The 24,095-nt window shown below is 41.0% G+C and overlaps 1 protein-coding gene across 3 annotated transcripts; it reads left to right on the top strand.

Annotated features, from left to right (window-relative positions):
- The first annotated feature begins 4,590 nt into the window (after positions 1 to 4,590).
- On the top strand, positions 4,591 to 23,622 carry GTF3A (general transcription factor IIIA). 3 transcript variants are annotated; one of them, XM_075592202.1, is made up of 9 exons: positions 4,591 to 4,633; positions 9,288 to 9,388; positions 10,946 to 11,042; positions 11,787 to 11,875; positions 13,303 to 13,376; positions 19,286 to 19,372; positions 20,514 to 20,743; positions 22,000 to 22,053; positions 23,144 to 23,622. In XM_075592202.1, the coding sequence occupies exons 1-9, from the start codon at positions 4,616 to 4,618 to the stop codon at positions 23,321 to 23,323; spliced, it is 930 nt and encodes a 309-aa protein (XP_075448317.1). In that variant the 5' UTR covers positions 4,591 to 4,615; the 3' UTR covers positions 23,324 to 23,622. The 3 variants fall into 3 exon arrangements, with proteins under 3 accessions (XP_075448317.1, XP_075448316.1, XP_075448318.1); XM_075592201.1 differs by lacking the exon at positions 4,591 to 4,633 and adding an exon at positions 5,232 to 5,628; XM_075592203.1 differs by lacking the exon at positions 4,591 to 4,633 and adding an exon at positions 5,527 to 5,662.
- The last annotated feature ends 473 nt before the right edge of the window (positions 23,623 to 24,095 follow it).

Raw genomic sequence — 24,095 nt, 5'->3', positions numbered from 1 at the left:
TTTGCCTGCCCATCTCACACTGAAAGGGTCCATTTTTTTTGTTATTAAGGTACTTAAAGAACTTTTTAGGGTTGATCTTACTTTCTATTGCAATCCTTTTTTCATTGTCCATTTTTGCTAATTGAATTACCCCGTTTGCAACTTTTGTTACATTGCTTATAATTCTGATATGATGCCTCCATGAAGAAAATAAAAAATGCGCACACGTGGACTCTTCCCTTACATTAGTCAATCACTATTAGGACTTGGCTTCTTTATTATACAAGCCAGTGATATATTATCAGGAATTGTATGATAGCACTTCTTTTTTCTTTTTAAGCTTCAGTGTAAAACTAGCACCAGGATCTCGGAACTGGCTGTAGTCTGAGTGCAGAATGGCTGCTAGAGTGCCACAGGTTACAGCCACACATTTCTCTGTGGTGCAATCAGTCCCAACTGAGCCAGAGGGGCTCGTAGTGCATCTGCGGGTTTGGGTTTACTTCCCCCTCTCGTCTCACTAGACACACTTAGTAAAAGGAGTCAGGCTACTGGAACATCCCGGATAGCTTCAGTGAATTTCGGAGTATCCTTCGAAGTTTCCCCTGCTTGCGTGAGCAGTGGCTCCAGGCGCTGCTTCTTTGTTAGACTTAGTGTGAGCAATGCGTCTAACACACATTGGTCACACAACTGTGCCTTGTTCCATCCACTGAGCCGGGCAGCCATCATCTTTGTCGTCATTGGGTTGACGAAGAAATACTCCTTGGACAGAAAAGTACTTTGTGCGCTATGCAAGGAACTACTGTAAACCCTGGTTCTGAGATCTCTGAAACAGAGACCTACTCAGTCTTAAATACCCACAAGTATTTCAGCCCTGGGCCTTGTAATCCCACTGCTCAAACCAGAAAAGGTCTGTCACTATCAAGGTTGATTGGACTACTGAGAATATTTGAATCGCCAGACAGAACAAAGGAGTTTAACAAACTGGAGTTTATGAAGCCAGACCTAACAGTAAAATCACACAGTACATACACGCACAACGATACAGTACCGGCACAAGGGCACAACGGGGGGGGGGGGCACCTAATCCTACTGGGTGCAAGGATTAGCACAGTGTAAAAAGAGAAGGATCCAGTCCCAGTACAAAGGGACAACGGGGAACACCTAACTCCAATATGTAGAAGGTGCTGATGTAACTAGCTTGCTTCCTAGGGTCTTCTTAATGCCAGAACAAAAAGTGTTTATTTTATGCGATTAAGCACAGTCTTGAAAAAGACTTGCCCAAGCGCATGTCCAGGTAGATAGGCACAGTCTTGACAAAGTCTGTATGTACACCAGTAACCCATTCCTGCGTACACGGACTTAGGGATACAGAGAACACAAGGGCCCTGGGGCAAAGGAACAGTTATACCCTTACCAAATAGGAGGGAGCTTAGGAGTCTGGGGGACTACAAAGAAAAAAAAAGCATGCGCACCCCATATATTTTACACACAAAGCCGACTTAGTGGCAATGGGGTGGAAGCCAGGGGGCATGTCCTAACCACGGCAGTGCTATACTACCTGGGGACATAGAGGAACTGCAGGGCAATACATTGTATGCATTAGAAAAACATTACAAGCATAAGGAACGTGTTATAAGCATAGGGAATAAATAAGGAACATATTTAGGGCATGGGACAGCAGGGCCTTCGGAGGGCACCCAGGTCAACTGTGGGTGGCAAAGGGCAAGTCTGGGAAAACATGCGGCTGAGCAACTTAAGGCAGAAAGACCCACGAACAAACAACAACTGAAGACAGCTGCAGTAAAGGCCTGGCAAAGCATCACAAAGGAGGAAGCCCAGCGTTTGGTGATGTCCATGCGTTCCAGACTTCAAGCAGTTATTGCCTGCAAATGATTCTCGACAAAGTATTAAAAATGAACATGAAAATGGTTGCAATTCCTAAACGTTTCATACGATATTTTTGTTCAACCCCTTGAATTAAAGCTGAAAGTCTGCACTTCTATTGCATCTCGGTTGTTTCATTTTAAATCTATTGTGGTGGCGTACAGAGCCAAAATTATGAAAATTGTGTCAGTGTCCAATTATCATAACCAAATGGCCGGTCCTGTTCTTTCAATGGCAATCCCAGTCATTAACATGTTCTCAGATGTTAAGATGAGCAGTCCTAGCACCAGTGATCCAATGTCAATGATATTTTAAAAGGGTGAGTAATCTTTTTTATTTTTTAATCAGTCAACGATATTCATTAAAAAAAAATTCTAATATCAGTGTGTCCTTGGGATAAGTTAAAGCATCCCTTTGCACGGCCACTCCTTTTGCACTTCTTGCTTCAATATAAAATTACCCATATTTTCACTTCTCCTAGTGTAATACTGCAAAGCACACCTGTGGGTATTGGGTGAATAGAGGTCAGTTTAAAATCTGGAGATGCCAACACACAAAAATGTGTTAACACTATTCCTTGGGCTTAACTTCCCTTACTGGAAGTGAAATGTCTGCAATGAAGAAATTAAAATATCAGTAGGTAATATTGATTTTCTTCTCCATTCCACAGCAACATGAAAACACAGGATGACTGCAAATTCTACATGGCAGAGAATTATCAAATCTATTTTTTTTATGTTTGAGTGACTTCCCAAACTGTGGGGTTTTAACCCAGTTAGTAATGTTATCATTACACCACTCCGTCTCATCCAATATCGAAGAAAAATAATTTCTTGGTTTAAACTGGTGAGGTGACTCTTATTTTATAGTAAGGAGACCTGAATAATTGCTCTCGGAACATTGCCTAAAAAAAGATAATTCATGCAGCTGATTGTCTTTACTGTTATTTAAATGAAAAATACAATTGCAGTAAAAGCAAATCTATTTTTAGAATCATGTCTGGGTACAAAGATAATGGTGACTTCTGGCTTCAAGTGACGTCCACAGACATAAATATAGGTTTCATAATTTATTAGTTATTGATTATTTACTTAAATGCCACAGGATAATGGTAAGTGTCATATTCTATATTCCTTTTACACAGGACCAACAGCTGCTGTATACCCCCAATAATATATTGCACATTCCTCATAAAACTATTTGCAAGAAATCCATTGTAGATGGATGGCATCAATCCTGGATCTGTTTTCTTCCTGGATACAAAAGCTTCTAGTTGCAAATTGACATTTTTGTCCCACAGCTAACATTGTTGAGACTTTGATGTAAACAACACACAAAAAGATAATTTGAAGGTTTCATGGACGTTCTGCAATACCAGCAAGGTTTTTAACTCCATTTTGAACCAAAGGGATACGCCTGTATCGCTCGAGGCCTGGCAATGGAAGCACAAAGTACAAGACTGAGGTTTTAGAAATAGCATCTTACCCACGTGGAACCCACTTTTTGTTGGTAACTCGACTGAATCCTGGAAATACTCAATAATAATAAAGTATTTAATGAGATGTGAACTGGCTCATGCTCATTTATAAAGAGGTATTTTCACCGCTGTACTAGAAGATAACTAAATTGACACCAATCGCTGCAATGAGTACACGTCATTGAAATAAAAAACATCTCTTACAAATCCATTTGTGCTGTTAGTCAAATTTTTACCGAAGTTGTAAAGATTCCTGAATAGCAGATTAAACACTTTGTACATGCAATGTGTATATTTGTGCAACACATATGCCCCCCCTCCCTCTCTGTGAGATTTCACTGCTACATGGTGTATTGTGGTGCATACCTACTGGCTCGCAGTAGAGCCGAGTCTCCTGCGGGGTTGTGGAGGAGATCAGAACAGGCTTCTGGGGTAATAACTGATTTGTACTCATGGTGACAGCACCTCCATCTCTTGCAGACCCCAGGGATATGGGGGACAATCCCTGCAGGAGAACTTCTTTACCCTTCCCGACAGATTGCAGTCTCAGGCAGGAAGGTATAGTAAAACACTGGAACACTTTATTAGCACAATGCAGATCTTACAGTTTCACGACAGCAGGCAATTCCTAGGGCCTTCACCCTCAGGATGTATCCTGGACCTTCACACCAAGCCAATGGGCCCTGAAGCAGTCCTTGCTCTTCTCTTACTCCCTGGTGAAGTAAGAGGTATAGTCTCTCACTCCACTCCCCTTGGGGAGGGAGTACAAACTGACAGAGCCCTGCACAATTGTTGGGGTAGACCAGCCTCTCTCAAGGGTAGAGGCAACTGCTGAATTTGGAGTGTGCAGCTTCTTAATTACAGGAAAAGCAGGAACCAGGTCTGCGTCCCTGATTGGACACATATACCTAGTTGCACCACCTCCCCGTGACTCACTGAAGCTGCTGGGGGTGGGGAAAACGAGGATTAGTCCTGGCAAGGCCTGCTCTTACCAGGGCTTACTGCCAGGAGAAGGGCAGACTGGTAGCCATAAACCAGCCATGGCTACTTTTGTAAGCTATAAGACAACTAAAAATGATCTAAACCTTTATTTACATAGCAACGACAAAAATAAATATTTAAAACTAATTCTAACTGTTATGCATACACCCGTCTCCTCATCCCTGCCATAGGAACCTCAATGCCCCCCAGCCTCTGGCTTCAAACGATGCCACGGGGGTCATGTGACGTCACATGACTCCATGGCATCATTTTACACTGGGTTACCATGACGACATGTGGCTGGAAGCCAAGGTAAGTTAGTTACAGAGGCCTTGCGCGGTCCCCCAGCATTTAATTTACATGCCCTGGGGGAGACCACCCCCCACCTCTCCCCCCCCCGAAAATCTGGGGCGCACCACTCGTTCTAGGTAAGTAGTGTGATAATGATCCTGCAAACTTTGCTATAGCAGGATATGATACTAAGAAAGACAAGTTTGGATAATTATCATGTGGACAAGCAGAATGCATCCAAGTCAACATATTATGGACATTGTTCTATTGTGGTGCTGTTCTTAATGCAGCTTTTAAAGGTCTCTCAGCCCACACCGAACCTTCAGCTTTCAGCTCCTTCACCAATATGGCTCCCTTCCGCTTCACATGAGATCACGTGATCATCGTGCATCCTACCGACATCCCAGACTCAACCACTAACAGCTCTAGGGTAAAGAGCAACTGCTGATTTGTATCCGTAAATACAATAATCATCTTCACATTTGAACTCCACTGCACAACACATATTATAATACTAATTAGTATTTATAATTGATAGTGTACTGGCGTTACAATCGCGTCTACACGCAGTTAATGTTGTTACGTGACCCCTCCCGATACGTGTGGTTCTTCCCCTAGCTGTCAGGTTGCTGAATGCTTCTCTGCGTTATGGGGGTGTCATTCTGCACAGCGGCGGCCGTTGCCAGACACACAGATACATTATATAGTATTTACTTATAAAATATACCGAGTATCAGAGCTGTGTATTTATCCAGCACGCGCCCCCGCAGCGCTCCGGGATGATCTCCTGCGGCCGGGCTCCCCCCAGTGTCGGGTAGTGGTTGGTGCTGGCGGTATAAAGCCGGGTGATGGCTGCCGCTGTAGTGGGAGAGCGGGAGGTGCCCGGTGACTCGGACAGGATGGGGGAGGCCGTGCCGGTAGTGTACAAGCGGTTCATCTGCTCCTTCCCGGACTGCAGTGCCACGTATAACAAGACCTGGAAGCTGCGCGCTCACCTGTGCAAACACACGGGGGAGGTGAGGCAGGGGGAGGTGCAACGGGTGGCACATGGTGAGGGGTGAGAGGCGCAGCGGTGGAAGTGTGGTAGTATATATACAGCACTACTACTTTTATTTGCACACTTGCAACTTCACTCCTATTTTAAAAATACAGTAATTGTAACGGCCTCCCCAGCATAAATATTACCCAACTTTCTAAACTAGGCTCCCAGTGTTAATATATTCATTTTTTTTTTTATTTTTTTTCAATTAAGTTATGTACAGTGCCACTTTTTTATTATTATTTTTTTTTTCTAAGCCACTTCGATTGCTGCATAGGAGTGATCCAGACTGGTGCTGTGGTAGGGAAAGTACTGGGTGAAAGAGATGAGGGACAAGTGAAGACTTGTCTGAGGGGCAGTGGCTGCCTGGTCCTACATTATAGGATGTTTATAAGCATCCCAGTAGGTCAGTATGGTAGATGTGCTGGCCCTGGGGACATCTATTGCATGTAGGTAAGGGTCTGTGACCTGCCACTCGCTCACGTTGAGTGATCTCACACACAAACTGGTCGGGTAGCTCCAGTATAAGTGATTTGCGTTTTTTTTTCTTCTCTCCCCCCCCCCCCCATAAATCTGCCGTTATAAACTTGGATATTTGACAGCTGTACTATTTTTAAAGCTGTAATCACCATGACCAGAAGGCTACATGAGTTGAACTCTTCTGTTGGGTTTGTCCCCTGAATAGGTCCTGATTTAGAAAAATCATGGTTTTCTGAATCTCTATCTTGAGGATGCCTTGGCAACTGTTACACTGCACTGGACTCTGGGAAGAGCTCCAATTAAATCTCCTGGACACTTAATATTGTAAACACTTGCCTCCTGAACCGAGCATCAGAAAAAATAAAAACGTGGCGAGGGCAAGAAGAGATCTCAAAGTCAAAAACGGCTAAAATGGGATGGTAATCTGCAGGGGTGTGCAAACTGGAGGGTGCAACATAATAATAATAATAATAATTGTTCTTGTATAGCGCTGCTAGCTTTACGTAGTGCCTTACAGAGACATTTTGCAGACACAGTCCCCCCATAGATTGTAAGCTCTATGTTGGTTTTTTTTGGTGCCTGAGGCACAGGAAGATAGTGACTTGCCCAAGGTCACAAGGAGCCGACACCAGGAATTGAACCAGGTTGTCTCTTTACTCACTGAGCCACTCCTTCTCGCAACATTTTAATGGGGGAGTAGGGGCACACAGGCCCTGCACTCTTCCCCCACATAATTTAAATAAAATGCTGGGGAGTGCGTGAGGCCTGTCTCTTACTTTCTCTGGCGACGTGTGGCTGTGGGGTCAAATGGCAACGTGACGTCATGATGCCGGGTAGGGTGGTGCATGCGTGCAGCCGTGGGTGTGCAAGCAAAAAAAATAAATTGTGCACCCCTGGTCTAAAGGCTTAAAGCAGCCTTTAGAAGAAGACGACCAAAGATACAAAGTTTTGTGGGGAATATCATGTGACCAGGCAATCACTAGGTACTGTACAATTGGTGCACTGCTAGGGAGAGGGGCAGAGCCTGTTTCAGAAGGGGATGTGACTGTAAATGGTTGCTATGGAAACCAAAATGTTTGTTACTTTCTAATACGTTCATGTCATTCAGAATTGATTTAAAAAAATGCTACAAGTATATTCTCATAGTACAGAACTGATTTATTTAAAAAAAATATATATATACATGTAGGATATTGCTTGGTCTGCAGCTTTAAGTTTCCAGTGATTTCTGTAAAGTGTATTTATCCGACAGTTTGCTCTATATAACCTTCTCCCTTCCCAGTTTTCTCCTGGGTTATTAGAACAGTGTGCAGGCAAAGGACTAGGCTGGCATACTTCATAGATCAAGCAGTGCAGTACTAATGCATACATGTCCTCTAAAGCCGTGCTTATAGTGCCGGCGACGTCGTCCGAAAACAAACGCATTGCTGCCGCCGCGTGTGCTTATAGTAAGCGCAAATGCGACGCCCGGCAAAATATAACTTCCGCCTGTGGTGACGGCGATGGGTGACGTCTCCCATCGTGTCGCCATCGACGGCACTATACGCACGGCTTAAGACGGGTGTGCAAACTTTTGACTATGAGGCCCCCTGCTTTTTCACCTCCCGGCTGGCGCCACCTCTCCTGCAAGGCTCCGGCGTCAAATGACATTGTGGGGTCATTTGACGCCGTTTACATGGCGATGCGTTGCCGAAGATCGGGTAGGAGAAGCTGCAGAGGCCTTGCGCGCCCCCCCCCCCCCCCCCCCGGCACTTAATTTAAGTGCCTTCGGGGAGCGTGTGGGACCACTGTAGCCGCTGCCCCCCCCCCCTCCCCCTGGAAATTCTCCCGCTCACTGCGCACTCCTGCTCTAAATGATGGGTATTGGTGTAAACATAACTTATTTGTTTACTTTAGTGTTGCACATACAATCATTTTTAAGTACAGAGTACTTACAAATACAGTAAACAAATCCTAGATATGAAATTAAATACTCTTGTGACGTTCTTGCTGGCAACTTTTTTCAATTTACTTTTTTTTTTTTGTACTGGATGAGTTTTATTTATCAACTTTAGTTGTATAAAGTGAATTGTAACCAAATTATTTGGAGTTTTAACGATAATCGCCTACTTATTTATAATAAGGCATTGTATCAACAGGCAAATTGCAACATGTATCTTATCTTTTTAGTGTCTAACTCTTGTGTTTTTAGTGTGTAATGTCCCCTCTAGCCAGACAACTTAACGAATAATACAATAACTGTCTGAATCTCACATGATCTTGTAAAATGTATCTTTTGCATTTATTGCAAGTAAATTTCCTTTGTGATTTGTAATCTTAAGAAGCCAAATATAAACTCAAGGTTTGTTTTTGATGCATGCTGCTATCCACAAATGTCCCCTAGCTTACCTACAAGAGGACATGTTTTTGTCTCCCTTCCACACCTACAGTTGCCTCGACCAGCTTTCAGTAACTTGCCTGGCCTTGTCAGGCTCTGATCACACAGTACTAATGGGGTTTCATAACAAAATGACTGTTGCGTTTTTTCTCTCCTAATTTTGGTCTTCCTTCTGTTGTCAGAATTCTGACACTAAAATATCTTGCTTTGCTGTGAGTAAAATGTTTTGGCACTACTTTTGAACTTAATTGGAGTACTGTTATTGCCTGGATGTTGACAATGTGCTATGTACTGTATGCAGTCATGTGTAGTTGAAATAATATAGTTCCATGTTGGATGCAAAGTGGCAGCACACTGTTGCAGTTGAAAGTTATTTATTTGACTGCTGCAATGTTTGTCCTGCTAAAAGACCTGCTAAAAGAGGTGTATAAATAATGGTGCGGTGGAGGGGAGGAGAGATGACGAAATGTGGAGAGGAGTGGGGAAGTTGGAGATTATCACTGTTCCATCCAGCATTACCCATTCTGCATTTGTGAAATAATGCCTCAAACTTACTCAAAATAATAATCAAATCTATAAATCTGACAACATTGTTGATAATTCTTCTGAGCTGCCTTATCTGGAAAAAAAACAAAAGTAGAAAAACTCACTTGGCTGAGTAGTGAGTACTTTTTTGTAGAAGAAAATTAACTTAATTTTTTTTAACTTTTGACAGGTAAATGTAATTTGCTTATTTCAACCTGTCTTGGTGACTATTGTAGATTTGTTTGCTTTCTCAGAAACCCTTTTCCTGTGAGCATGAAGGATGTGGGAAAGGCTTTACTTCTGTTTTCCACCTGACTCGCCATGCAGTCACACACACTGGAGAAAAATCTATCAAGTAAGTTGACTTCAGATGTATTTTGCATTACTTTTTGTTTACATACACTGACTGGTACTAATGCACTTTAGCGCATACCCTCCCACCCCCCCATTAACGCACATAAGTAAGTTTCTGTTCCTTTGTCTGACAATAATACACTTCACAACATACCCCATTGAGTTCCTTTTTTGCTTGGTTTACTTGAATCCAAGTACTGTTCTGCTATGTTGGCCACTACTTTCTCAAATGTTTGTTTTGTGTTTGCTCTGCTTACTTCCTAACCTCCCTTTACACTACATTGATATCATAAAATACTTAAATTAACTTTGAAAGGCGAATCATTTAACCCTGAAACAATGCAACATATGAAGAGTAGGAGTTTATCTTGCTAAACTGTCCACCTCCACTGCTCCTTCTGCAAATTGAAATGTTAAATGTTTTGAAGCATGAAACGTATTCTTTGCTTCACTGCCCTCCAATCCACAGGAATGTCTGTCCTTGCTGTAACTGCAATACTAATGGTGGTTTTGAAGATGTTTGATACAATTGGAGGTGTGAAGCTGGGGCAACTGATTTTGAAATCTGCAAATGTAGTTTAGTTCTCAATTCAGATAATTGTATTTGCTGTATGTTAATGAAACATTCCAACTAATAGATTATTTGTTGCATTCCTGCACTGCTATTGCTTGTATAGGGGTCCTATTCGGGAAATATTAATTCTCAGACCTGTCTGACGTGTGTGCTCACAAGTGATAATCTTATTTTCTGTACGGTGGAGGTTTTTTTTTTTTTTTTTGTTTTAATTTTTACCCACCTTAACTTTTATATAATGTGTGGTTGAAACCTATTCCAACTTCACATTGCCAAGCCAGTATAACCAGCCTCACACTTTGGCTTACTGTGTGTTTATAAAAAGGCCACATTTCCAATGGGCGATGAATTGGAGAAGCATAAAGTCACAATTCTGCAGATTTATTGGTTCTGTGACGTTTAGTTCCAAAATGCAATATTATAACTGAATCTGATCTTGGAGCCAAAAGTTTAGTGGTCATGCTTCTAGATATTCTGTTCAAATCAGTTGAGGAGGAAGCAAGTGATGTACTTTTAAATATACAGTATGGCTTGATGCTTGTCTTTAAACCCATGTATAGTATCTTTACAATGTAGCATTCTGGGGATTTGCTTGTAATCTTTTCTTTGTTTGAGCCAAGTTAAACATTTTTGTGCCCTGAGTTCCTATTTTAATTTTAGGATGCATTGCCCCTGTAATACTGCCAACTGCTGATGCAAGCAATGTTAGCAGAGCAGTGAAGATTTGAAGATGCATAAATGTCACCATTTGCTTTATTGCAAAAAGAGAAAATCATTTATGGTCAGCAGTCTCTGCTGTGGATAAATGATTTTTCCATTCGAGATGGCATGTTCATTATAGTAAGAAATGAAGCCTGCAGTAGTTTAGCAACTAAAATGGTATGGTGTTGGTTTCTCTGCCGTGTAATTGTTTTTAAATAGGGGTTGTTAAGGACCCTTCCATTTGAACTAAGAACGTATAATTTATCTGAACTTTCCTTGCAGGTGTGACTCTGAAGACTGTGACTTAACATTTTCTTTAAAGTCAAATATGAGGAGACACTTTAACCGGACTCATAAGTACCCAAACCAGATCTATGTGGTAAGGTTTCTTATATCGGGTGGGCAACCTAACTTGTGTGTATTGGGAAGGTGGCTTCTCCAGGTAGTAGTCACATGGACTTTAATTCTACACAGTGTGCCTACTTGCATGACAATACTGTAGCTTCTCTACCAAGGTAAAGATCACTTGTTCTGACTTGTACGTTCTAGCACCTCGTATAATATAGCATTACCTGGGTAGTCTACAAGATTTGAGTAAAACAAAGAGGTAATGTCAGGGTTGCTGCTTTATTACTGGATGGTCATTGAGCAGGAATGGTACATTATGGGATCCCCTGAACTCCTTGATGCTTGCCAGTGAAGTTACAAGTGTTCTCTGCAGGCTTTTAAATACCCACTGGATAATATTGTGGCTTCCCATTGATACAAAGGACCTGTTGGCTTTGAATGTCCATTTTGTTTGCCCTGGAGTGGCACACTGGTAACTTCACTGGTAAGTATCTCAAGGGGTTGTTCCAAATGATTTTGTTTCAATCCTGGATTTGTTTTTTCCATATAGGCTAGATTACTGCTTTAAGAACACTGAACTTGCCTACCAAGTGACAATTTACATGCCTTCTATGGCTACATTAACAGAAGTGCGTACTCCATGTATAATCAGTTTGAGCACTCCAGTTGCTATTGAATCTTTTCAGTTTACTTTCATCCCTTCTTTGAAATAGTCACATTTCATTATGTAATAGTTGTAACGTAGTATCTAATCTTAAAACTTTGTCCTACTCAGTGCTACTTTGACGACTGTAGTAAAATATTCAAGAAGCATAATCAACTGAAAGTGCATCAGTTCATACATACTAATCAACAGCCTTTCAAGTAAGTGACACTTCATAGATATTTTAATGTTTTCAAGTCTTTGGAATACCAGTTCTAATTTATTAATTATGTAACCCCCCTTGCTATTAAAGTGGTCTGTAATGCATTGTTTATGGTTTATCACCCTTGTACTTTTTTTTTTTTTTTTTTTTTTTCCCCTCAGCCATACAAGTGGGCCATTGTAATTGACTTGTTAATGTAAAGATATACATGCATCTGTTGGCGATTTTAACCAGTCGTTTGCAAGGTGTTCTCATTGTATATTGTATAGATATGCTTCAAAGGCTTAAATGGTACTCTAAAAGAGCAAATTGCTCTCTAATATCTAATTGACCCATAAAATGGTCTAAATAGCTATCAAGGCTATAAAGCCAAAGGGCAGATATGGTAGCTGTATATATTCACATTACAATTGACCAATTTTGGATAGTAATAAGTTTGTCTGGACTTGAACTCTAAAGCTGTGTAGTGTTCCCAAAGTTACTTCATTGCCATTCATCACTTTGGGCAGTCTGCCTCCTATTAAGCCACTGGCACAATCAGACACTGCTGGAATCCATTACACAGGCAGTGTGGGCTGAATATAGGCTTTTTTGCAGTTGATCACTCATTTACACCCTCATGGTTACTATTGGCAATCCTTTCCAATTACACCTACCATTTGCAGTTTATGCCCTCACATTGTTTTAACCACTTCTGCTCACTGCAGCTGTTTTTATTCTTTCGTTCACGTTAAAAGTTTTTCCCCTATGGGTCACTTCAAATTGTTTTTATAGCTAGTTATTGGCAGCACCTATAATTCAAAGTGCTTGCTACCATTTAATTATTGGGTCTCACTATTTGGTACTGGCCCTTAGCTTAATTTTGCTACTGGTTAGTCTTCAACTCTAGACATTATCTGCCTCTATAGACCACCAATATGGTTTTCTTCTAATTATATGTTGGCATATATGGCCACGTTCCTTACACTTTTTTTTTCTCTTTTTTTTGTGTTCATGAACAGTATGTATTGGTTGAACCCTGGTTCTGAAATGTTTTGGGGACACCGGCTTCCCATAACTTTAAAGTAGCTCGTCCTAGGACTTATTTTTAAAAATAATGGAACTGTCTACATTATACAGGGGGAAAAAATGCCTCTAATAAAACTTTCAATGTTGCACTGTAGGCAATGGCTAAAGTTTAGTCTGTATTTGTTTTGAGCTAGGTAATTAGAATTTACAAAAATGGTATGTCGAATATTTATTCCTCCCACCCCCTTAAAGTTCTCCAATATTCTGTTAACATAATACTGTACTTGCATTAGTAGTTATTCAAATTTCAATATTAATGGAATTGTATTGTCGTGCATAAACTTCACTTTTTGCTTTCTTGTAAAACCTCTCCCTTATGTTGACATCACGCCCAAACAAAACTTCTTCTATTCCTAGATGCACACATGAAGGATGTGACAAAAGCTTTTCTGCACCTTCCAGACTAAAACGTCATGAAAAAGTCCACTCAGGTACATTATTGCAGTAACTCCGGCTATCTGGCAAAGCTCCTTAATGTTGATTATAAGTGAGTGCACCTAAACTTGGCAAGATGAGCCTGCCTACCCAACAAACTATGTTGGCACAGCATATAAGTGAGCATAACCTCTTCATTCTTTTGGATGACTCGTGGACAGATATTGTAGTTCTATGGAAGGATTGAAGGTATTTCAAATTGGTGTATTCACAATGGGAATTTCACCTGTTAATTTTGTTATTGGAACAGCATAATTTTTCCCCATTCATGACGGTGATACGAATGGGTAGCTCAGCCCATAAGCCTGAGAAATCGCTACCACATGGTGCGGCATCACAGGGGAGGCCGAGACTTTCGCTGGCTGGACTACCAGCAACTAACTTCTCCCCTCCCCCCCACCAACAAAGCTACTCTGCTATAGGACAGACTATCTGCAGGTGAGAGGAGACTTTTACAGGCCACCTACTGTAGTTTTCAGTCCTAGACCACTGCGATCCAGACACTGCAGGAGCAACCACTGGCGGGCTTCCTGCATAATGATAACATATTGTAAGTGTGCTAGACTGGAAGTGAAGGCTTCAAACTGTTGTAGACCTGGGGGCTATTTAAAGCCAACTGGGTGTGTTTTTTAGATACTTTCACGTCTCCCATAACAAGCCGCAATACAATACAAGCAAAGAGCATGTAATCATGAAGGCTACTGATTTTTTGTTTTAACAGCACTGCTGGAGGGCTACACTATAAGAGTATCAAAAGGAAAGTTGTGCAGCTTGTGATAAGGCTGCATTAGGCTGTACTTATAGTGACAGCGACGTGACGGCAAAACATGCATTGCCGCCGTGTCATGCGCTTGTAAGCGCAACGCGACGGTCACGATCGCTGGAAGTCATCTCTATTTGATTTTCCAGCGACCGTCGCCGGCACTATAAGCGTAGCCTTAGAAGGAAAAACTGAGGACTGCATAAAATCAGCAGCCGTGCAGGCCCAGGACCTAATGGAAACCTTCCAATGGATGAAGGATAGTCTTTCAAATGGTAGGAACAGCTGTGTTACAGGCAAATAAGAAACCACATAAAAGGTCAGACTGCTTGACAAGAATCTTCATTTAAGGGTTTAGAAGTACAAATATTATCGGGAGTGTTGTGACTCCCTGGACCAGGAAGAGATTTATTCGACGCAGACTTAGGGGGTGCCATTGATCAGTGGTTTGAGAGACTTTAGAAATGGAGAATCCAGAGCAAAATCCAAGGTAAGACTCCAGAGGGTCACAAAAGATAAGTTTTCAATCCACAAGGTGTTAAGACACTTGTCAGAATGGATCCAGCTGGATAAAATGCTGTTCAAGAAAAGTCTAAAATGTACCATTCTGCGAAGATGTGGGAACTAGCATCCTAGGTCGATGCAGCAATTGCAAGGAGAACACTCGCAGTGTTTAAAGCATTTTTAAGGATGTGATGGAGAGTAGACTAGAAAACGTCTTGAGGTCACTTGAGGTAGTGTGCATGTTGGCAGTTACTACAGCCTTCATGTCAAGAGCAATGTGAGTGTTGGTCTCTACTATTGAGTATGTGCTCCATAAAGGAGTGACAGAACCATGACCTTAAAAGCATTAGCCAAATTAATTGCTAATGACTACATGGCAGAAGAATCCTTTAATGCAGTATGCTTGGCATGGCGGTCCATGGCTCTGTGGCTGCATTGAGGGTATTGTGATTGACTTCATCACATCTATATAAGCTACCCTTTAATGGGGATTTTTTAAAAGTTTATTTGGATAATATCCATCAGGGGGCAGAAGCTGCTTTTTATCACAAGATTAAAGTGCCCCTATTTTATGCAGTATCTCAGCCAGATAGGATGACATGGAGAAGCCAGGTTCTGTTGGCTAGGGAGGCCTTAAAGCTGCAGTTCAGGCTCCCTTTTGTTTTTTTTTTACTTCAATAGTTTCAGTTGTGCAATCTCTACTTACCTAAAAAACTGCATAGCTGCCAGTCAATCCGTTCTCCGTCTATTGATTGGCAAAGTTTGGCGACATCTTTAAATATGGGGAATGTAAATCGTTGCTATAGGAACAAGCATGCTTGTTAAAATAGAATACAAGAAAATTGGTCTTTCAAAAGTTTTTTTTTTTTTTTTTTTTTTTTTTAAACAAAATGCTAAAAGTATTTTTTCTTACTACAGAACTGATTTATTAAAAAAAACACACATGCAGGATATTGCATGAACTGCAGCTTTAAGGCACAGTTTGGGGAGGTTACAATAGCCTTATCTGAGGCTCTAGAAAGGAGTCCAACAGGTCACAGTAGGACAACTACATAGTTGCAGAAGTCCTGCATAATAAAGGACATTTTGCTCTTCTAGAATACCACTTTAGCCTTTGAAGTGAGAACTGCTTTCCAACAGCTACCACCTGCCGTTCAACCTCATTCCAAAGGTGGATTGATTTAACATCAAAGTTCCCAAAGAGGTAGAGAAGCAAGAAAAGCATTGATCTACTAGTAAACAAAGTAATTGTAAAGGTTCAGGAGAGAAGGAAAAATAGGTGTATATACTATATTCCACTCTTACTGATTTAAAAAAAAAAAAAAAAGCTCTGAATCCTTCAAAGTTGTCCTGGACCGAAGTGTCGGTACTTTTCTATGCATAGCAAAATGGAATCCCTAAGGTCCCTTATACAGGTAGTGCAGCAAGGTGACTGAGCACCCCCTGGGAACCTCCAAGGTGTACTAGTCTTGTTTGCAGAAGTAAGAAAACAAGGCATACAGGTTTACCCGTATTCAGACAATCAAAGCTTGAGACAGGACTCTGATGCAGCTTCATATCGTGGCAGTTTAGGCGTTATACAGTAGTAAAGACCTGGTTGGCTAAAACCAAGAAATGTTGTCTGACTGGTAGCCAGTATTTTTGGGGACGCTTTTTCAAACGGTCGTTTCAATTCCACAAGACTAACTACAGGATATGAGTACGAGTAAGATTGTTCTAAAAAGCATACAACGTAATGGTATAGTGATATTAAAGACCCTGAAAAGCAGTGTTGCTATACACTTCCAGTCAGGTAGTTTATTTATAACATGTTTTACCAGGAAGTAATAATACATTGTTACCTCTCGTTTTCTATGTCCTGGGCATAGTTATGATAAATAATACATAGTTATCAATACATAGTTGCATAAGTGAACAGGGTATACATTGTATACAAGACATTGCATGCACAGTTAAAGATGGTGTGGGTGTATGTGTTACAGACCAGATTAAAATGTGAGACCGCTTTCGTTTTGAAAGAACTTAGACTGGTGGTGGCTGTGAGTCTCTGGTAGATTGTTCCCATTTTGGGGTGCACAGTAAGAGAAGCGGCCGGATACTTTGCTGAACCTTGGGACCATGAATTGTCTTTCTGAGTCAGATCTCAGATGATGTGTTGGGGTGAGGAGCTTGTTCAGACACACGGGTAGCTTGCACAAAGTATTTGATGGAAAGATGAACTCTGCGCCTCGAATGACCAATCTAGTTTTTAGAGCATTTCGCAGTGAGTGTTGTTGCATTGGAAAACAAAATGGCGTATTGAATTGTAGAGGGTATCAAGTTTGCTTTGTTGGGCTTGGGGTGCTGAGCTGTATACTATGTCCCCATAGTTGATTGGCATTGGCATCTGCTGTGCGATACAATTTCTGACCAGCAGACTTGGGGAGGATTTGTTCCTGTAAAGTACCCCTAGTTTGGCATAGAATTAGGATGTCAAGGTATCCATGTGCATCCCAAATGTTAAATGGAGTCAAACCATATGCCCAAGTATTTAAAACTAGTAACAAGCGTTAGGGTGATATTCGTGTTGGCGCTGATCTGGAGCTCATTCTTTGGAAGCTTTAAAAATTTAGTCTGGGTCCAAAATACCATTGTTAGTCTTGTCGGTGTTTAAAAACAGTTTGTTTTGTGAAATCCAAATTTCAAGTATCAAAGTCAGATTGAAGTATGTGTTCAAGGTCAGAGAGGCTAGGGCTGTGTGCATATAAGATCATGTCATCTGCATACATGTGTATTGAAGCTCCCCTACAAGCTGTAGGAAGATCATTGAACACCAAGAAAAGTTGGGGCCCCAGAAAAGAGCCTTGCGGGACACCGCAGGTGATATCCAAGGGGTTGGAGTTAAAGCCTGAAATAGACACGTCTCTATTATTAGATAGGCATGAAAACAGTTTGACGCAAGCTTCCCTATTCCAGAGCACTGGAGTTTGAAGCAAGATAACATGATCAACAGTATCAAAAGCCTTTGCAAAAGCAGGGAGACACTCTTATTAAATACAGCTAATACTAGAAATCTTCAAGACTAAATCCAGTAGGGGTAGAAGGGCGGGACTAGATGAGAGCACAGTAGCAAACTGGAAAACCTTAGGGCAGGAGCATACTTGTTGCTTCAACGCTGCGTGGCCATGTGCGCGCGCCTCCACCTACTGTGTGGTGTGTGAACATCCCCAGCTGACGGAATGATCAGCGGGCGGCGGATAAATGTAATATTATATGAGAATAAATAAAATAATAAACCCCCGTCACCCGTCCCCAGCTCCTATTGCGCACAGACAGTCCCCCAGCAATTTCAGCAGCCAATCAATGAAAGTCTGCTGAAACTGACGTCGCGCTGCTGTAGCCTGGAATCCGTTTTGAAAGATTCCGGCTACAGCGGTGACGCCGTGCTTCGCAGCCAATGGTAGTTTCAACAATGAACACTACCATTGGCCGCCAGGGGTCAGTGACTAGCGCACGTTGTGTAGCGCTGTGTGCCCCAGCCCTTAAACATGTGCTAATGCAAGAAGCTTGACTGATAAAATGGCTCAGTGAGTAAAGACAGTTTCAAGCAAGGGAGCCTGGTTCAATTCCCGGTGTCTGCTCCTTGTGACCTTGGGCAAGTCACTTTATCTCCCTGTGCCTCAGGCACCAAAAACATAGATTGTAAGCTCCACGGGGCAGAGACCTGTGCCTGCAAACTGTCTCTGTAAAGTGCTATGTAAAACTAGCAGCTCTATTCAAGAACTTAATAATACTAATCGCTACCAGGGAGCAGTATATCATAGGTGTTACTGAACCATGGTGGGATGACTCATGACTGGGCAGTTAATTTAGAGGGTTATTTTCTTTGGATGGATCAAGAAAATCAAAGAGGTGGTAGAGTATGTTCGTCTAACCTCAATTAAAACCTTTTAAAAGGGACTGATCGTCAAGGGACTGATGGAAAATGTAGATGCTTTCTCCTGTTACCTCCATGCTAATTTCTATCCACATTTTGTTTTTGTAGGAATATGCTATAAACCACCAAATATCTGAGATTGAGGAAGACAAAATATTTTTGCAAATGGAAAAGGCCTCAAAACTAGATCATGTTAATTTTAACTATTCGGACATGGGCTCCAGCAATGAGATTAGCATTACAACAAAACAGTTTTTTGGGGGTGCTTAAAGAAAATTGCCTGACTTGTTATTGGGGAACCAACCAGAGGATGAGTTACTCGATTTTGGTAATATCAAACGATGTAGAAGTAATAAGAAGTATGATATATAAGTTTGGGAAAAGGTGATCATAACATGGTCTCTTTTTGAAATATATCAAAACGTGTTCAACAAATTTAATGTTAACGGCATATTTTAATAAACTGAGGCATAATCTACAAAGAATAATTTGGAATGACTTTTCAGGGGAAAATGGAAGATAAATGGGCAGTTTTTAACCATGTTGGAGCACACCAAGTCTAAACCAAAGTGACTAAATAAACAGGCAGGGGAGGAAATGGAAAGAGGCAGGCATTTAGATTCTTAGAAGGAACAGAGGCTTATAAGGAATTTAACAAGTTGCAAAAATTGAAACCAAGATCAACCCTAAAGTCGTGTGTTTTTTTTTTTTTTTTCCCTCTCTAGGTTACTCATGCAAAATAGACAACTCGTGCTCCTTTGTGGGCAAGACTTGGACAGATTACCTGAAACATGTATCAGCCTGCCATGAAGGTGAGTTCTTTTCTGATCCTGCGGGGTATGCGTTTTTAGTCCCTTAAATGCTGAATGTCCTGGATTGCCCCATTGAGGCCCTGTATCCAATGTATTGGATACATTTAAAAAAAAAATTATAGGCTAAAGCAGTAAAATTCAGGGCATTATTGAAAACCCTGCTCTCTGATTTGATGATGCCCGGAATTTAAGCAGCAGAATGTGTAGTTTTCAATGTGTTTATTTCCAGCCAAACAGCTGAGACAGGGCAGGGGATTTGTCTGATTGAAGTAACAGCTCTGAGACAGGGCAGGGGATTGGTCAGGACGTATCAGCCACGGGTTGACTCCTCCCACTCCCGAGCTGACTGAGATTTTCTGAGCAGATTCAGTTGAATTGGGGGGGGGGGGGGGGGGGAAGAGGAGGAGAGTCTGCAAAGCAAAGGTGTGTTTGTGTGTGTGTGTGTGGTGGTATATCTGAGTGTAGAGTGATCTTCAGTGTAAGCGTATATAGAGGTGGTTTCATGTATTTACCATTTTATTTTAATAAAAAAATCTATAACTATACAAAAGTGCCTATTTATGAAAAAGTCTACATTTAGCCTATAATTGTAATAATACCTTCAGAACAGGGCATTATTGGCCAGTAATGCCCTTTTCTTCTGGGATTATTTCTTAAATACAAACTATAATCGGTTTTGCTGACAATTCTGCATTTTCACCCCATGTCAAAGTAGAACTAAAGCCAGAAACCATGCAGGTAATTGTGACATGGATAACATTGTCCAATTTTGGATGCATCTTGGAACACGTGTAGTCTTCCTTCAGACTACATAGGGTAAAATATATATTATATTAAGATTTAATGCCAGATTGTTTAATACATGCTCTTATCTTAATGGGGCTCTCCACCTTTTCAGTATTTCCTGTTTCTTAGATTTACATAGTGATCGTGACTATTTGTGTATGTAACACTATAGGGTTTTTTTGTGTGCTGTTACTGAGCAGGACATTCATGCCCTAACTTTTTCTGTCCCATTTGGTCCTTTCACTGCCAGAAAGGCCTTGCTGACAGCATTGGCCAAAAGCAGGATTGTCCATTGACTGCTGTTTTGAAAACTTGCTTGGTATATTTCTAAAGAACTGTACTTCCTGTCTTTCAGAACCAGCCATCTGTGATGTGTGTAATAGAAGATTTAAGACTAAAGGCTACCTTAAAGATCATAAGAAGAGCCATGATCAAGAGAGAACAGTGTATTGCTGCCCCAGAGAAGGCTGTGACCGGACATATACTACTGCGTTTAATCTCCAAAGTCATGTTCTGTCATTTCATGAGGAACAACGACCTTTTGTTTGTGAACATACAGGATGTGGAAAAGCTTTTCCATTGAAAGTAAGTGGTCTAAAGAGAATTTTAGAGTTCAAAAATATGATTTTTGCACATTGTCTGTATTGCATTGCTTATGCTTCAATGGTTTAGGCAATTGTCTACAAATCTTGCTCACTTCATCAACCTTAAATATTGTTCACAAACAACCCTTAAAGGCTTTTAAGCAAATTTAAAGAGGGAGCTTGTTTAAAGTTGTAAAATTTTACTTGGCAAGTGAGATTATTTGGTGTACACGGTATACTGCTGCTTTGAATAGGTGTAGTTTGCTGAAAATCTCAAAGCCCGCTAGTAGTGTGTGTTAAACAAAGTAGCATGCTGCTGGTAGCCTAGGGCTTTGACCGGTAATCTAAGTAGCAAGGGATGGCTCCTTTTTTGTAGACCTAAAGCAGGGGTGGGGAACCTTTTTTTCTGCCAAGGGCCATTTGGATATTTATAACATCGTTCGCGGGCCATACAGACACAGGCAGGCACAACAGGCATGTAGGCACACAGAACCCTGCCTCCCTACCTCTGGTAGTTGCAGCTGCTGCTGGGGGGATCGTGTAGGGCGGATGCTGGGGTAAGTGCGGGGGGAACTGCTGGAGAAGCATGGGAGAAGTGCTGGGAATGCTGCGGGGGAAGTATGGTGGCTGCTGGGGATCGTGTAGGACTGCCGGCGCCTCACACCACCTCCTCCCGATTGGGCACGCGGCGGCCATTTTAAAAAAAAATTAGCGCGAACCTGGTTATAGCAGTTGCCTTAGCAGGGCCAGACCAAATGATTTCGAGGGCCTTATACGGCCCTCGGGGCTGACTTTCCCCACCCCTGACCTTAAGGAATGCATGGTTTGCTGACAAATAACATCAAAGGTTACCTTGTATTGCAGTATGTTGTGGTAATTTTCTGTCGCTTATCCTGTTGAAAGATGGCAGGGCTTGGATACTGAATGTAGTCTAAGGCATGGTTGAACTTTCTTCCTTCCCTGACAGTAGCAACAAACGACTTCCAAGCCTAACAGAATGGTGCCAGAGTACTGTGGCTCTGTAATTTTAAATGTTCTTCATACATGAATAATAAAGCTAAATGTGGCTTATGCTTAAATATCCTGCACTGCAGCAGTTGGTTGTTTGCACTTACCACTGTAACAGAACATTCATGTGACCAATGAACAATCTCTAATTTGGGATATTTTCATCCAATGTAAGACCAGTTTTGAACTACATTTAGGAAGGAGCTTTGGGTATTAAAGGCATTAATCGCATACCTTCTTTGTTTGTAGCAAAGTCTGCAAAGGCATTCTGTTGTACATGATCCGGAGAAGAAAAAGCTGAAGGTAAATTTAATTCCTTTGCACCTTATCTGCTAGTTGGTTCTATGTAAACTCCTCAATCCTGAATAACTTCCTTCAGATGAGGCTACCAAGCTTAATAAAGGGTTCTATGGTTTGTTACAAAGTTGGGGGAAAGCAATGGATTATTTATTAAAATATTGTCTACTGCAATGAGCCTGGCATGTAACATTTCTGCAGTCTGCACTCTTGACTTTTTATTTTTATTTTTTAAGTAATCCAAGTAGTGCCCTTTAAGGGTACAAATCCTCTGAGTTGTGACAAGTTTCTTCAACATAGTTATAAAGCAAATGGAACTATGCATGAAGCAATCTTTTTATTTTGAGTCTGAATGAAGGCGTGCTTGTCAAGTTTCCTCTAGCCTTATCCAAACTCACAGTTATCAAAGTGCAAAAACAGTCAGGGCGAAAGAGGGGGGCTTTGCCTGAACCTCTGTTCAACACTTTATATTGCACACAAAGGAGCCAGAAGTCAAACGCCTCTGCTAACCATACTTAAAGGTGGCTTATAAGTATAAAACCTACTAGTACTAGCCATGTTCAAGCCACAACAACCTTTCTTGATATAAACCTACACCACTCTTATTATTATTATTTTTTTTTTTTTAAGGAAGAACGTCTATTTTCTGGTTGAATACGATCATTTTACCATTTTGGACAAAATAAAAATCGTGAAGTGTATTAACTTGCATAAATATTTAATTTGTTACCCACCTGTAAAGATGCTTGAATATTTATGCTGTTATTGTATGTACCATTTCTTCAGTATAGAACTGGAAAATGACTGACTGTAAAAATGCTTCCAGTAGAGATGTGAAACTTTTTGTATGAGGTCACAAACAATGCAGAATAATTTTTTTGGTCTACAATACATATTTTGCCTTTGTATTACAATGACCCGCAATAAGGAAAGGGTACCATCTGACCTCACACAGGGCAAACTGAACCACGCTTGACACTTTCCATGTGAACAAGGGTTTTTCTTTTTATTTATTTTTATTAGGAATTTTGAATTTCAAAGATTTAATCTTAAACCTGTTTCTAGGAATCCTTTAACAATGGTGTTTGTTTTTCAGGAAAAACATCCACGTCCTAAGAGGAGTCTTGCTTCTCGCCTTTCTGGGTATAAGCCCTCGAAGGCAGCAGAAAATACAGTGGTTTCTGAAAAACCAGAGACAGAACATGGAGTACAAAATGCGTCCCAAGTCACTGAAACAAATGGATCACTAGTTTTGGAAGCTTTAAGTCTCAACTAATTACTTATGCCTCTATTGCTCCTGTATTGTATGTTAAAGCACAAGTGTTATATTTTATTTTGTTAATACCTTGAATTGGTAAACTTATTTTTTATTTGTTGGGTATTGTTTAACAGTAATTACTGTTTATTTTTTGTTCCAAAGACGTGTCATTTTGTTAACCAGATGTGGTTAACAATGCAGTTCATTCCTGTTTTCAGCTGAACACTTGATGGTGCTCTTTGCTTGACATTTTCTTGTGCTGTTTTCATATATTGCAGTGCATCACTGACATTATTAAAATATTTTGTAAAACAAAATAGCACGTCTAAATTTATATTGCTATTAAAAATGAGGTGTAGCAGTCATTGGTCTCCATTCTCCTCCTTTTCGATTTATGAGCTCCAAGCACAAGACAGTCACTAATCTTGAGTTGATGAGTGCTGCATACTGTGGGGGTTTGGTATGTAAACCTACCTTTTCCAATACCATGCTTAAACTGAAGTAATTGGAAGCTTGCTGCCTACAGACTGGTATTACCATTTAATGCTACCCTCAGAGGCTCCTTTACCTTGATAAACTATTTCTTACAGGAAGAGTGGGTGTTTAGTCATGGTAACGGTCTCCTATTCTGGTAGGTACAGTAGGTTTTTTTTGTTTTGTTTTTTTTCCCCACCTCCTTATGAGGTCGAGGGCTGATGTTGTCCTCTCCACAGAGGGAGAGAGAGAATGAGACAAGGTCCCCAACTGACAAACTCAATTTAGGAAAGTACCAATATTTATAACCTGAGGT

The sequence above is a fragment of the Ascaphus truei genome, chromosome 3, assembly GCF_040206685.1.
Source record: "Ascaphus truei isolate aAscTru1 chromosome 3, aAscTru1.hap1, whole genome shotgun sequence".
NCBI classification, from domain to species: Eukaryota; Metazoa; Chordata; class Amphibia; order Anura; family Ascaphidae; genus Ascaphus; species Ascaphus truei.
This window is presented reverse-complemented; position numbering and strand designations above follow the sequence as displayed.

What these genes read in the sequence shown, in the direction of transcription:
- GTF3A (XM_075592201.1), top strand. Translation starts at nt 5,461, where the DNA reads ATGGCTGCCGCTGTAGTGGGAGAGCGGGAGGTGCCCGGTGACTCGGAC. An exon ending in ACTAATCAACAGCCTTTCAA is followed by an intron (nt 11,876 to 13,302) that starts GTAAGTGACACT and finishes TTCTATTCCTAG; the next exon opens with ATGCACACATGAAGGATGTG. An exon ending in GAAAAGCTTTTCCATTGAAA is followed by an intron (nt 20,744 to 21,999) that starts GTAAGTGGTCTA and finishes CTTTGTTTGTAG; the next exon opens with CAAAGTCTGCAAAGGCATTC.